Genomic DNA, 15726 nt, shown 5'->3' with positions numbered 1-15726 from the left:
TGACATAACCATCCTAGTTCAATTTTAGCTGCACCTGCTCTTATAACCCACAGGCTGGCTACACCAATCTCTTTGCCGTTTCCCAAATATGCTGTTCTCTTTAAATAGTCCATGACTTTGCACATGCTGTTCATTCAGATACCATCCTGCCCCTGTTAACTGACATTCACCCTTGAAAACAGTTCAAGTATCCTCTCCAAAGCCATTCCAAGAGTTCAACAAGTATTTATTGAGTTGCAAATCTGTTCCAAGTCTTCATGTCCCTAGATAGTGTGAATCACATTGTTCTCTCTGCCCCACAGAGATGCTGGCCATGCCTCTAGCTCAGAGCTGCTTATACACTAGACTTACTTCTACATATCAATTGACCATGTTTTATTCATCAATATATTCTAGTGCCTGCCTCTGAGAAAATGTTTAACAAAGCCCTTTTACTTTCTCTAAGGCAAAGCTGACCTTGGATTAATTCTGTAATTCTGTTACCCTGCTGGAATGCTCTGTTTCCTGGCCCGTAGCATTCTGAGTGCCACCTGTGGCCAATGGTAGTCTTGTGAGTATAAATGTTTGGTTAAGAAGACCCTCTTGGTGAACAAAGAGCCAGCCAAGTGCATAACATTAGTAAAAACTGAGTGAGTGGTCCATCCGTTAGTGCATTAAACAGTTCAAGGCCCTATCTCAGGAAAAATTCATAATAAACATTGGGCCAGTTTCCTTCTTCAAACATTGAACTAGACTCTCTTTTATACTTTTCTCTCCCTCCTTCTTTAATCCAGCAAGTTTTTCTTTTTCTTTTTTTTTTTTTTTTTTAGTAGAGTCTTGCTCTGTCACTCAGGCTGGATGCAATGGTGCAATCTCAGCTCACCTCAGCCTCTACCTCCAGAGTTCAAGCGCTTCGATTCTTGTGCCTCAGCCACCTGAGTAGCTGGGATTACAGGCATGCACCACCATACTCAGCTAATTTTCATATTTTTAGTAGAGACAGAGTTTTTCTATGTTGGCCAGGCTGGTCTCAAACTCCTAGTCTCAAATGATCCACTTGCCTTGGCCTCTCAAAGTGCTGGGATGAGAGATGACAGGTGTGAGCCTCTGCGCCCAGCATTTTCTCTCACTTTTTACAGAGAAATAATCTTTATTCAATTGTAGAATACAGTTTTAATCCATGCAAATCTATTGTGGACCACACCATCTAGTTATTTTCTTTATTCACAAGCACTTAAACAAAAATAAAGCCAACTTACTTTAACCAGAGCTCGCTTGATAACATTGCCAATATCTTGTCGCCATTCAGGAATGTCAGGATTGTGGTAATCCAGATTTGGGGAGAATGATAAGAGCTGGGACTGGAAATACTCTGCAGGGAGAGAGAGTGTTCAAGTGAGGCTGGGATAGAACAGAGAGGGTGTGATTGGTGTGGGCCTCCACCATCACTGTGCTTTCGGTAAAGGGTCTACTCTTTCATGAGGCTTCTAATATAATTCCTTGTTCTCAGCTTGTTTCCTGACTTCTGAAAGTAGAATTTGGTGATTATAAGTAGATTTGTGCTCCTACCAGTTTTGTTAGTTACTAAGATCTTAAGCCTTTCTTCTTGTATATTATCTGAAATGAAAGACAAGTATGAAACTCCAGAAGGAGACTTCTGCTACTATAGGCGGTACCATGCAGAGCCAACACAAAGCATTAACAATTTAGGCTTGGTTGGAATGGAGTCTTTTCACTTCTCCTTCCTTAATCCCTTTGCCCATTGTGCTAGAAACTGCCTCTAAGGATTAGAAAACAGGTTGAAACTTTGTATCTTGACCTGGTTGGTGAGTATACAGGTGTATTCACTTTGTGGCAATTCATAAAACTAAACACTGGTGCCCTGTACACTTTTCTGTATAAAATTTAAAATTCAATTAAAATGTTTACTTTGAAAGAAACACACAAACCTTCCACATGCCCCTTGAAGAGCCTGAGAAGTTTGAAGAACTGTAGGAAGAGGAATTTACCGGGTGTGAGGTTGGAGGAACATAATCTGAGTCAGAGGATCATATGCCTTCATTTAACTTTCTAGAAAACCACAGTGATAGTGGTGGTGTCTAGGGGCCTGGGAGAGGTTGTGCAAAATGGCGATAGAGGTACTTTCAATGATTCTTAAGTTTATTATTAACTTAATAATTTATAAGCTTATAATAAACTTAAGAATAATTCTCCAGGAGTGAGAACAGAATGATAGTCCTATTTACCACTCTTCTGCCTTAGTCCTAGCTTATACTCTTAGCCTTATTATCTAGTTTTTGAAGTCAATGATATCCAAATCTCCAACAATCAAGAAAGCCATTGGTTGTGAATAGGTCATCTCATTAACTGAGCAGAGTCCTATAAGGCAGGGATCATAACACCTGACCTCTGGAAATCACTGGTCTCATCTCACAAATAGTGTGTCCTGCATATATGCTGTAGATACCTCAGCTGGACAAAAGATCTAGCCCTTTCTATGACAGTCTTTCTATCTTTCATTTCCTTCAATTTATGATACGTGTCTTTGTCTAATGAGAAGCCCAAATGGGTTGTGAGACAGACATAACACAGGGGACAGCAAATACCTGTTTGTGATATACTTCTCTTACAACCTCAATCTCTAGGTAGGAGGTAGATTTGGAAGCTCCCTGTGGACCTATGTAATGTTCCCAGGGGCTGAGGAATTTCCATGACACTCAATGATTGCAGGGAGGGTGGACAGGGGAGATTAACTGAGCGGGAAGGAGCATGACAGAACAATTTTCAGGGCTTACCATGAACTGCGATTTCCTTTGTGTCCTGGATAAGGGCATTTCCAGCAGCCACTTGAACTGTGATGGTGTTGGTTCCCTCTGCAAGGAATGTGAAGGAAATGCTGCTGTCCAACGTGATGAGAGGCTACAAGAAGAAGTAACAATACTCATTCAGTCTTGTGTGGGAAATCAACTTTTCTTCCTTTTCTGAAATTCTCAGACTGCCATCCTAACTTGGAAAAGAAATTTTAAAACTCTATAGTTTCTTAAAACTGTAATTATTCTTCCATTATCTAGGAAAAGTATTAGTATACTTGAAACACATTATAAAATGTTAAATTCTAGAAACAAGAATAAGACTGGGCATCCTGGATTTTGCATGTCATTCCTTCTTCTGTGGCAAAGTAGAAATAACTTTTGTAATCTGTTTCTGTTGGCTTTGGGAATAAAAGATCATTTATCTTGTCCTCCAATACCTGGTATTATTTATAGTTTCATCCTATATTTCATTGGACTATGAGACCTTTCTGAGAAGTGATCACATGTTATGTACTTCTGTATTGCCCACCCTAAGCATACTGTCTTTTTTTTTTTTTTTTTTAACAGAGTCTCGCTCTGTTACACTGTCACACAGGCTGGAGGGCAGTGGCATGAATCTCAGCTCACTCTAACCTCTGCCTCCTGGGCTCTAGCAATTCTCCTGCTTCAACCTCCTGAGTAGCTGCGAGTACAGGAACATACTGCCACACCCGGCTATTTTTTTTGTATTTTAGTAGAGATGGGGTTTCACCATGTAGCCCAGGCTGGTCTCGAACTCCTGAGCTCAGGCAATCCACCTGCCTCAGCCTCCCAAAGTGCTAGGATTACAGGTGTGAGCCACCACGCCCAGCTGCACATTGTCTTTCACACAGCAGAAAATACATGTAAATTAGATACACCATCAGATTACTTTTTACATTATTATATCTGTGTTTACCCTTGCTAGACATTTTTACCATTTTTAATAGGCTGAAAAATACACAAGCATCCATATTTGGGAACATTTCTTAATCTTTTTTCGCTTTCTGTTTTTTTTTCCCTAATTATCATAACAGATAGGAACTTCTCAAGGATGAAGAGAGAAACAGAATGCAGTTATTTTGGAATTCACAGAGGGTAGGTTCCAGGACCCCCGTGGATACAAAAATCCATGCATACTCCAATTCCATTGTAGGCCCTCCATAACTGCAGGTCTTGCATTCTTTAAATACTGTATTTTCAATCTAAGTTTGGTTGCAGATGTGGATGCTGCTGATATGGAGGGCTGACCGTATTTCTTGAAAAAAACCCACATATAAGTGGACCTGTGCATTTCAAACCCTTGTTGTTCAAGGATCAGCTCTAATTATATCTTTTTTTTCCTAGAAAGAAGAATCTTGATAAAAAGCAGATGCTTATTGGAGAGAAGAGAGTACAGATCTTGAGATTGAAGACTCATTATCTAGTGGGCACCTTAAAGTCAATGCCCTCTCAAATTCTCTATTGTTTGGAAAGTGAGATGTAACAGTTGGAGGCTGATCTAAGGCAGCTGATAGAGAGATGCCACAAGAACAGATGAGCAGCCTCCCTCTCCTCTCTTGGTGTCAGGATGACAGCAGGATGGAGAGTAGCAATGTAGCCACCTGGGGAATGCACAAAGCTGCCCTTTAAGTGGGGCATGACAGCCCCTCATAGCACACCCATGTATGGCCTGGATGCATGTGTACAAAGCCCTGCAGAGGCTCCCAGATAAAGCTTTCAGATGGTGTCCCATTGTAATACTGAAATTCCTTTCTAGCTCAGAATTTTTAACTGGGCCTTTGAAACAATAATTTAATTCTTCTGCTTTAAAATTCTATTGCTCTCTTTTATGATCAAGTTGATGGCTAGAGTTGACAGGATTAGAGATACTGCCCTAAGCGTCTGACATACTTTCTTTTTCTATTTGGCAAATGAAAGGAGAAAGGGAGTATGGAAAGAGATATACTCCTTGCCTTAACCAAGGGCAAACCGCAGGGTTCAGGCATTCTTCCTCATATTTATGCCTGGGTGATGACACGCACATGGTGTGACCTTCTGAATTAATCAATGGATGAGGTGTTAAAGTAGGTTTTGACATGGGCATAAAATCCAAAGGGTCAACAGTGGCTGTTTATAGCCCTGTTTGGACAAGGAAGCTGAAGTCAAATTGGGCTCAGCACAGCAATGTCAATCAGGGCCATGGAATAAGGGAATAACTACATGTGTTGCCACAGAGTCACTATTTCTAGTATAATTAGAACAGTGACTTGAAACTCACTCTGTTACAGTTTGAATCAATAACCTTAGGCAAAGTTTGTCCCCATTCTGGGCCTTACTTCTTTATCTGTTAAATGAGTGCTTTGGGTTAGGTGATGTGTGAGGACTCTTTCAGCAATCATAATCTGTTGCATCGACAAACAGATCTAGGCAAAATTTATAGTTTCTACTGATCAACCGACCAGGTCTTAACCTGTCAGAAAACCTTCAATTGCTTTGTTACATTCTTTAAAAAGAAAATGAGATATCTCTAAACACCTAACAGAGTGGCTAAATACATATATATATATATATATATATATATATATATATATATATACACACATACATACAATGATGATTATCAAGTAATATTGAAGATGCAGGGTAATTAGGACTCATAGAATTTTGGTAGAAATGTAAAATAGTAGAACCACTTGGGAAAATATTTAGTTTTATAAGAAATTTCAAGAACTTTTTCCAGAGTGGTGTGATAGTGACAGGAGGCAGCCAAATGCCTAGGCTGATAGGGGCAGGTACCCAGTGAAGCCCCTCCTCCAAGCTGAAGGCACTTTAAAGCCTGAAAGCCAGGCTACAAGTCAAATCTTTGGACTGGGTTGAAAAACCTGTCTTCCTGCTTGGCATACTTTCTCTGATTGATCCCCATCCTTCACCTATTTTACATATACCTACCCTTTCCTAGTTGGTTTTCCATACTGTCATGCCCACCTTTGAATGGTGTCTTCACTTTATCCTTCTGTGCATACTCACAAACCAATCAGCACACACTCCCCATCCTGTGCCTATAAAGACCACTCAGTCGGTAGAGGAGGAAACAGCCTGACTTCTGGGAGGAGACAGCCTGACTCCACTGGAAGTCAGGGAGGAGATGACCTGCATTTTCCATCCCTTCTCCAGCTCCCCTCTCTGATGAGGGCTGTTTTCAGTGCTCAATAAAATTATCTGCCTTCACCATCCTTCAGCCATCCATGTGACCTCATTCTTTTTGGATGCCAGACAAGAGTTGAGGACCCACTGAGTGCAGGTACCCAGAAAGGCTATCACACTGGCCCTTTCCTCTCAGTGGCAGAGGGCAGCTGCCCCACATGACAAGGCAAGGGGCCAACTGAGCTGCTTACATGCCACTGTCCACAGATGGTAGAGCTAAAGGAGCACTGTAACACCCCCTCTGGGGCTTCAGGGTGGTGGGCACCCTCACCTGGGTGCTGCTACGTTCCCCCTGAGGTGATACACCTGGTCTGACCACAGGCCCTCCACAGAGCTTGCTCCCGTGTCAGTACCTGGAGCCTCTGGCCATATCCCACACTCCCTCACTCACGTGCTCCCTTCTGCAAGGGGTTGAGCATGGTGAGCCAAGCAGAGGGGGCACCCCTGCTGCAAGTTCAGCAAAGGGGCCAAGAAAAATCCTGCATCAGTTGTACCATATGTATATTTTATGATTTGGCAACTGCAACCCTAAGAATTTAGCCAAGAGAAAAGAAGACACAAGTATACAAACAACAACAACAAAAAAGTTCATAGCAGCTTATTCATAGCAGCCCAAAATAGGAAGCAGCCCAGGAACTCATTAGTAGAAAATTTCGTGGGAAATAAGTAAATATATATGTATTTTTGTATATTTTATATAATATATTTATAATATATTATATAAATATATAACACACAAAGACAAAGGAATAAAGCAAAATAGTATTTATAACTACTAGTTTAGCTTTAAACTATTAGTTTAAAGCTAACAAATATTTATATATAAACATATTTATATATTTTATATTTATATATCTATATATAATCAATGTGTGTGTATAATCAGTATGGATGAATCCCCAAACCAGCAAACCTAATTTATGATGAAAAAGTAGAATAGTGGTTGGTTCTGGCAACTGGACTGAAGACTGACTCAGAAGGGACATGGAAGAACTTTCTGGGAGTTTGGATTACACAGGTGAATGTCTTTTTAAAAACTCAGTAAATGCACACTGTTGATTTGTGCATTCCATTGTTGATAGGTTTTATACCCCCACAGAGGTAAAAGTGTAAAGAAATATTCAACTATAGTTAATGATATACAAGCTGAATCATTTAGGACAAAGTATATACGTGTCTTAAATTTACTTTGAAATGAATAAAAAATCAAGATTGGCTAACGGATGGATGTAGAGGGATGGACAGATAGATGTGTGATAGAACACACTGAGCAAATGTTTATGGTAGACTGCATGTGGTGTGTTTGTGGATGTTCACTAAACAATTCTCTCAGCTTTCCGTTTTGTTTTACTGCCTTCAGCTATTTCTCATCTTTTCCCACCTATCACAAACCAGGCATTTTTCTCCCTTAACAGTTTTCTCTTCAGGGAATCTTCACTACTTCCAGCTCATCTTCTTCTGCTCTCAGTAGTATACATGGCCCTCTCTCCTTTTTCTGCCCACTATTCCTAAGATTCAGGTGGCTGGTGCTGTCCTGCACAATGGAATCTCTTTTGAGAAGAATGGAATTCCTCCTGTCCTAGCAAATTTGATCTTGTCTCCATCTGGCTGTTTCCCTAGGAGATCCAGGGCCCAGCAAGGGTGCAGGGATGCAGGGCAAAGGGAATGCCATCTGAAGTAAGAGAGCATGTGCCCTCCTGCCAGCCAGTCAGGGCACTGAGCCACAGCAAACAAACTGCACTGAATGGGAATACTTGGTCTCCAGGTGGCAAGCCACAGACTCTTGTGTTGGGGAAATGGCAGGAGCTAATTTTGTTTTCCAAATTGCTTTTGTTTCTCATCAGCTGTTATGGCAGCATGGCTGATTTCACCTTCCTTGCAAAGCTGGAACACTCAACAGGATTCTTGAGTTCTTCATCAGCCACTGATATCTGGTGCCCAATGCTAAATTAAATCAAGTATTTTAAGGTTCATTTACTCAAATATGTTAGGCAAGCAGACACATTTATTAAGCCAGACCTCTGTTAATCCCAGCAAATTGGCCTTTCAGAGCCCCACAAATGCAACAGGCAGCTGATTGACTTCTCTGTCTCTGTGCTTCATCCAATCTAGAGAGCCAGCCCACAGCAAGGCCCCTTAGAAAAATATCTCATGCCATGCCTAGGCTGTGAGCTACATCTCTCCCCACAGAGAATCCCTCATGTGCGACAGGTCACATATTATCCACTGAGCCTGGCAAGAAATTGACAAAGTTCTGTGTGACTATTTAGTTATGATATTTCCACTTGACTAATGGAAATAAGCAAGCTGCAGGGGAATCTTTGCATGCAGCCTACATCAGTTTCCCAGACATAGTTAGTCAAGTTAATATTGCACATTCTAAAATCTCTACAATTTAAAATGCATATCTTGACAAAAGCTGCCAGTCCCAAACTGGACAGACTATGCAGTCACTATGCTTGCCTTATTTAAAACCTTCAGCAGATTATACAGTAATGAGTGCAAAGTTCTCATCACATGCAGTGCAAAGCCTGGATATATAATTGTGGATTGTGGATCTACCACATTTCGAACTATACAAAAAAATCTTAAAAACACACAAAGACAAAGAAACAAAGCAAAATAGTATCTACAGCTACTAGTTTAGCTTAAAACTAAACTGAACTAATGATAGAAGATAGAATCAAATTCATGGTTCTATACATTAGTTTAGTTTAAAATTAAACTAGTAGCTACGGATACTATTAAAGAAATAAAGCAAAATAGTATAGTAAACTAATCATTTAAAGCTAAACTAGTAGTTATAAATACTATTTTGCTTTATTCCTTTGTCTTTGTGTGTTTTTAAGGGGGGAAAAATGACTGGTGGTAATAGGTGGGAAAAGGTGATAAATAGTTGAAGGTGGTAAACTGAAACTCCCATATTTTTATGCCTATGGGATTAATTTGAAAATTCACAGGTTAAAAAAGCACTTTTCCTCAAATATAGATACATAAACATAGGAGTTAAATACATCCCCAAACTGTTTGACAGTATCTGTCTAAAGTATCACTGTCCAGGAATCTGGTTCTATCTTATATAAATCTACCCTAAATAAAAACTTTTGTGAAAAAAGAAAAAGCATCCATTTTTGTCATTCAAAATCATCCATCATGTATCTTCCTCACCTTTCAGCTTTGTACTCCAACTTCTGCCAAAATTAATCCTCTAACCATCACCAAAGCCTAACCTCTACACAAAAATCCCTCTTTCCTCTCTGCCTCAATTCTACTACTCCTTCCATGCCAGCTTAGGCTCCACTTTGTATACAACTCACTCAGTGACCAACAAAGTCTGCATCCAACACTTGCTAGGCTGCTTGACTTCGCCAGTAATTTTACATTCCTATTGTATACCTTCTTTTATCTTTTCTTGAACGTAAGCCTCATATTCTCAAATAGATTACATGTTTCTTGAAAGCAACAAATGGAATTTACACTGCTCTGTATTCCTCACAACATCTAGCGGAAACTACGGGCTCTTAAAAAAGATTCATAAAAGTACTGATGCAATTTCACATTGACTACTGATAGATTTTAGGCACATGAGCCTATAGTTGGATTTCAGAAATTCTTTCTCTTTTCTATTTACCTACACAACATATTTGCTTGCCAATTATTGCATATGTGCTCATTGTGCATTCTTATTGGGGATACAATCGCCCTGAAGCTAAGGAGAATGTCACATGTGTTCTTCTATCCCTTTTAGCAGCATGCAAAAGTCTGATTATAAAGGCAGCAGGTCAATTCATTTTTATCAGTAGGATGATTTAATTCAACTACTTACATAGTAACCTAGTCACACAAACAAACACAAATACATAAAAATAGCCATAAAATATCACCTTCCAAGGTTATTGTCTTAATTGTATCCTCTGTAAAATGGAATAACTTCTATTTCATCAGTGATGTTCTGATAACAATAAAATAACATGTATGAAGAGACCAGTACACAATGAGTAACAGAAATACATGCTCAAAATTAGTATTAGTTCCTTTTACAGGTCAGTTTGCTAGTCAAAGGGAACCAAATAGCTCTAAAATCACAGTACTCACCACATACCCAGAGACATTCACTCATCTGCCAGCCAAATATAGTGCTCGTTGGATCAACTAATGGGTGCCATGGCCACCTCAATGTGTTTCTGGTATGGGGTTAGCAAATAGCACTGCACTGAAAATGCACCTCTTTCAAATGGACCAAGTAACCATTTTTAGAAATTGGAGTGTAATCTATAGAACCAAGTCAGATTTTTAACATAAATACAAATACCGTTAATGCAAATGATGAGCAAAACAGTGACTACTACATCCAAATGCTGATGTGTTAAAAACGTTTTCTAAGCCTTTCTTTATTTAATCCTTGAAGCAGTACTTGATCATAGATACTACTGTTATTACCCAGACGTTACAATTAATAAAACTGACTCAAATAAATTAAATGGTTTGATTAGAGGCATACAGCAAAGAAGATTCTGTCTGGACTCCAGCCTAGGTTTGTCTTTTTCTGAAACTACTCTATTCTTCTGCCTCTCATGCATTATCATTCTCTTATTTCTTTGGGAATAAAACCACCTAGTAAAACCTCTGGGACCTGGGTATTTGTGCAGCATTTCATGCTCAAGCTTTTGTATGAAAAATTCCTAACCAAGGGAATATCTCTGGTCACCACTAAAAAAATAAAAAAACTATAATGTCAATATGTAATTTTAAAATGCCCTTTCATAATATGGCATAACATATATTAGGTAGGTAGGTAGGTAGTAGATAGTAGATAGATAGATAAATAGATAGATAGATAGAAGTGGAGAGACAGAGAGATACACAGCAGATTTCAAATATAACTAAGTCATGTTCATATATTACATATTATAGTATTCTTGCTTTAGAGAAATTGATACAAACTCAGATTAAGTGACTCATTCAATTTAACATAGATAATTATTTCAGAAATATAAACTAGAATCCCCAATCGCTTTGTCCATTTATTTGTTTTTAATCAAATACCTATTAGACACTGCATCGCATTTCAGGTCTTAGAAGCAGCACTCGAAAAAAATAGAGCTGTAGAGAAACATTGTGTCTTCTGTTCCTCCCAGGCTGCTGAGGAAATCACTGTATTGGTAACAGTCAAGAACTGCCCTTCTTGCACACAGAAATTTCTCAGAAAAGATCACCAGGTAAATGAACTAGAACAAGAAATAATTCTCTGACTTCACAGCCAAACCCTCACATCCACACAGGAAAAATGAACTTAAAATCCTCCTCTTTCTAACTTCTCCCTGAATGACTTTCTCTTTTTCCTTCACTATGTATATCTGCTGGTCTTTGAGGCATAATTTTACGTTATGTAATCTGCAGGAGATAAACACCTCTAGTGGTGAAGCTAAAGCAACTGGGGCTGGGAAGAGTGTGTGATAAATGGGAATTAGTAGGCCCAAGTTTTATGTTTGGCTCTGCAATTAACCAAGTGTTTGAATTTGGGATGCTCATCTCACACAGGGAGCTTAACTTCTCTAATATAACAAATAGGGCTTTTATTAAATGATCTACCCATCTATTGTCCTGGTGAAGAATAATCCCAGAAATGGAAATGCATTAGTCATCTATGCTGAGAAATTAATTTGAAAATATGAGGCACAAATAATGCAAACAGAAAAGGGTTCCCTGGTCCATGAATCTTGCTCTATATGTTACCAACCCATGCTAAATATAATTTCTAATAACATAATAAAAAGCATCCATTTATTGAGTACATAGTCTGTGCCAAGTAAATAGTGTTAGCTTAGTTTTCACAACAATCAAGTTGAGATAGGCATTATTCTTTCCAGTTTATGGTGAGTCAATTGTATCTTAGGACAGATAAATTTATCAGGCTCTCACACAGCTAAGAAGTAGTGGTTCTGGAAACTTCACCCAAGAAACCCTAAATCCTAGGTCCATGTTCTCTCCACTATATCATGCTGCCTCCCTAAAAAAGATCAGGGATAAGTTATCTCCCACTTATGCAGAAGTAAGGGTAGGGTGAAGTTTTCTTTGGTTATAATTGACCAGAATCTGAATATTTATTTCCCTTCTTTTTAGATATCCAGCATTTCCAAGTCTGATGCTGTACTGTATTTAAATTATGTTTTTTTAACTTAAAGCTTTCTCTATGACAAGAATGCTAATCGCATTATGAGTTTTCAAAAAAAAAAAAAAGACAGTTAAAAAAAATACACAAGTGTGAGAGTTCAAAATTCCAGGGGGATTCAGTCACAGGAAGCCTCCCATGACTTTGTGAATTTTATCACCAGTAGGTGACCAGATACTCCCAAAAACTGTTAAAGAAAATTACCCATATGGTTACAGCAGAAGGAGGGGGAAAATGATTATTTTGAAATACACATCAGAGCACTATGTTCTTTTTAACAAGGTCTGCTCTCAGAAGAAACTTACAAATAAGAGCCTAAACTGAAGGGGATTTATAGTCCAACTAAGCTATGAGAAGTAAAATATACAACTCCAGCCCACTTTATCCTTCCATATGAGAGAACATAGATACCTATCTACAGTCCACTCTAGCTAATCGAATCAACCTGGGGGATCAGGTGAGGGAGAACAAATAGAAACACCTGTAAATGCCTGAGACCTAACCATAGGTTGATAAAGTCTTCCCCTCCTTCCACATGTTACCGCCATATTACTAAAGACTTATTTACAGTCATTCCTTTCACCCACTATATCATGTACAGCTATGAAGAAAAATTTACAAGGTATACTAAAGGGGAAAAAAAAAAACATAGAAGAAACAGAGCAAGTATCAGAGCCAGATATAACAGGGATGTTGCAACGATCAGAGCAGGAATTTGAAATAATTTTAATTACTGTGCTAAAAGATTTAATGGATAAAGTAGACAGCATGCCAAAACAGATGAGTAATGTCAACAGAAAGTTGGACATTCTAAGAGAAAAAAAAAAGAAATGCTAGAGATCAAAAACACTATATTGAAATTTTAAAATGCCTTTGATGTGTTTATTAGTAGACTGAACACACTGAGGAAGAATCTCTTAGCCTGAGAACATCTCAATAGAAACTGCCAAAACAGAGAACAAAAGCACAGAGAACCAAAGGAAAAAAAAAAAAAGAATAGAATATTCAAGAATGAGGAACAACTGAAAATAGTATAAATGCATGTAATTTGATTAACAAAAAAAGAAACAGAAAAAAATCTTAATAATAACTGAGAATCACAGCAAAGTAACGTCAGATGCCAAACCACAAACAGGCAAAACTCAGAGAACACTGAGACAGATAAATGCTGAAAAATCTACATCTAGATGTATTGTTTTCAAGCTACAAAAAATCAAAGATTAAGAAAAAAAAAATCCTGAGAGAAGCCAAAGGAAATAAACACTTTCCATATAAAGGAGAAGAGATAAGAATTATATACAATGTCTCCCCAGAAACCATGTAAACAAGAAGAAAGTAGAGAGAAATATTTGAAGGGTTGAGGGAAAAAAACCCACAATCTAGAATTCTTTACCCTGGAAAATTATTCATCATAAGTGAAGAAGAAGAAAATGCTTTCTCAAATAAAGAAAAAAATTTAAAAAGGTATTGTCAGTAGATCTGTTTTGCAAAAAAACATTAAAAGTTCTTCAGACAGAATGACATATAGGTCAGAAACTTAAACCACATGAAGAAAGGAAGAACGCTGATGAAGAATAAATGAAGGCAAAATTTTTTGGAAAACTATTATTCTCAGTTGACTTAACAGAAAAAAAAATTGTTCAACATAATAATACCAACAAGGTATTTGATTATGTATACTTATGTATATATCTTATGTATGTGTATATACAAGTGAAATGAGTGACAACAGTGAGAGAATAGACAAGAGACAAGAATTTATAATTTTTACTAAAAGCCACTCTCACTACTATTGAAGTGATATAGTATTATTTAAAATAGGCTTGGATTCACTGTAAATGTATATAGCAAATTCTAGAGCAATCACTTTAAAGAGTTTTTTTTTTTAAGTATGAGTGATATACAAAAATAAAATTAAATCAATAAGGGCATAGTTGAATTTAATAATGCCATCACTCAATTGGACATAACTAACATCTATAGAGTACTTTATCAGACAACAGCAGAATACATAGTCTTCTAAAGCTCACATAATTATCCACTGAACTAGACAATATTTTGGGCCATAAAACACATTTTAACAAATATGAAAGAACAGAAATCATACAATGTCTGCTCTCAGACTACAGTTAAACTGAGCAATAAATAATTAACAGAAAGATAACTAGAAAATCCCAAAATACACAGAGATTAAACAAGACATATCTCAATAACACATAAGTCAAAAAATAAATGTCAAGAGAAATTAAAAGTATTTTCAACTAAATAAAAATGTAAAACAAAACTAACAATTGTGGGATGCAGCAAAAGCAGTACTTAGAAGGAAATGTATAGCATTCAGTCATCTAAACTCTCATCTCAAGAAACAAGAAAAAGAACAAAACTCCAAAGTAAGCAGAAAAAAAGAAATAATAAAAACTAGAACAGAAATCAATAAAATTGAAAATAGGAAATCAATAGAGAAAATCAATAAAACAAAAATCTGGTTCTTTCAAAATATCAATAAAGTTGATAAGCCTCTGGCCAGGCTTAAAGAGAGGGGACATACATTACTAATATCAGAAATGAAAGAGGGGACATCACTACAAATCTTATAGATATTAAAATAATGACAATGGAATATGTTGAACACTTCTATGCCCACACATTTGATAACCCAGATGAAATAGATCAATTTCTTGAAAGACACAATCTGTTAAAACTCATAGAGGACGCAACAGAATATCTGAACAGGACTATATCTATTAAAGAAATTGAATCAGTAATTAATAACTTTGTGAAAGAGAAAACACCAGGCCCAGATGGTTTTACTGGTGAATTCTACTAAACACTTAGGGGAGAAATTATGCCAATTTTCCACATTATTTTTCAGAAAATAGAAGAGGACAGAATACTTTCTAACTCATTTAATCAAGCCAACATCAACCACATACTAAAACCAGGTAAATATATTACAAGAAAGGAAAACTAAATACCAATAACTCTCAGAAACAAAGATGCAAAAATCCTCAATAAAACATTAGTAAATTGAATCCAATCATGTATAAAAAATTATACTTCATGACCAACAACAGAATTTATCCCAAGGCTGGTTCAACATTTAAAAATCAATCAATGTAATCCATCACATCAGCAGGCTAAAGAAAAAAGAACATGATCATATTAACATACACAGAAAAAGCCCTTAAGAAAATCCAACACCCGTTTAGAATAACAACTCTTTATAAACTATTCTTAGTTTATTGGGAAAAAAAGAAATAGACTATTTTATTTAGAGTTGTTATTATAACTTCCCCAAGATGATGAAGAACAAAAAACGTATAGCTAACATCATAATTGATGGTGTGAAGCTAGAAGCTTTCCCATTAAGATCAGCAACAAAGCAAGGATGCTCCCTCTCACCACTTCTTGTCAACACTGTACTGGAAGTCCTGGCTAATGCAATAAGATAAGAAAATAAACAAAAGTTACACTGATTGGGAAAGAAGAAAGAAGACTATTTTCTCATAGATGATATGATTGCTTATGTAGGCATCTAAAAGAATCAATAACAACAAG

At 37.3% G+C, this 15726-nt stretch overlaps 1 protein-coding gene across 1 annotated transcript in view; it reads right to left on the bottom strand.

Annotated features, from left to right (window-relative positions):
* The window catches only part of SORCS3 (sortilin related VPS10 domain containing receptor 3), a 605284-nt gene that overhangs the window by 16039 nt on the left and 573519 nt on the right, over positions 1–15726 (bottom strand). Inside the window, exons 21-22 of the mRNA XM_032281554.1 lie at positions 2775–2898; positions 1239–1351 (exon numbers count right to left, since the gene is read on the bottom strand). Of these exons, the coding sequence (XP_032137445.1) occupies positions 1239–1351; positions 2775–2898 (237 nt within the window). The remainder of the gene's footprint in view (positions 1–1238; positions 1352–2774; positions 2899–15726) is intronic.

The sequence above is a fragment of the Sapajus apella genome, unplaced genomic scaffold (genome assembly GCF_009761245.1).
Source record: "Sapajus apella isolate SASKATOON/1434 unplaced genomic scaffold, GSC_monkey_1.0 scaffold13, whole genome shotgun sequence".
NCBI lineage: Eukaryota > Metazoa > Chordata > Mammalia > Primates > Cebidae > Sapajus > Sapajus apella.
Note: the sequence above shows the minus strand (reverse complement) of the source record. Positions and strands in the feature narration are given on the sequence as shown.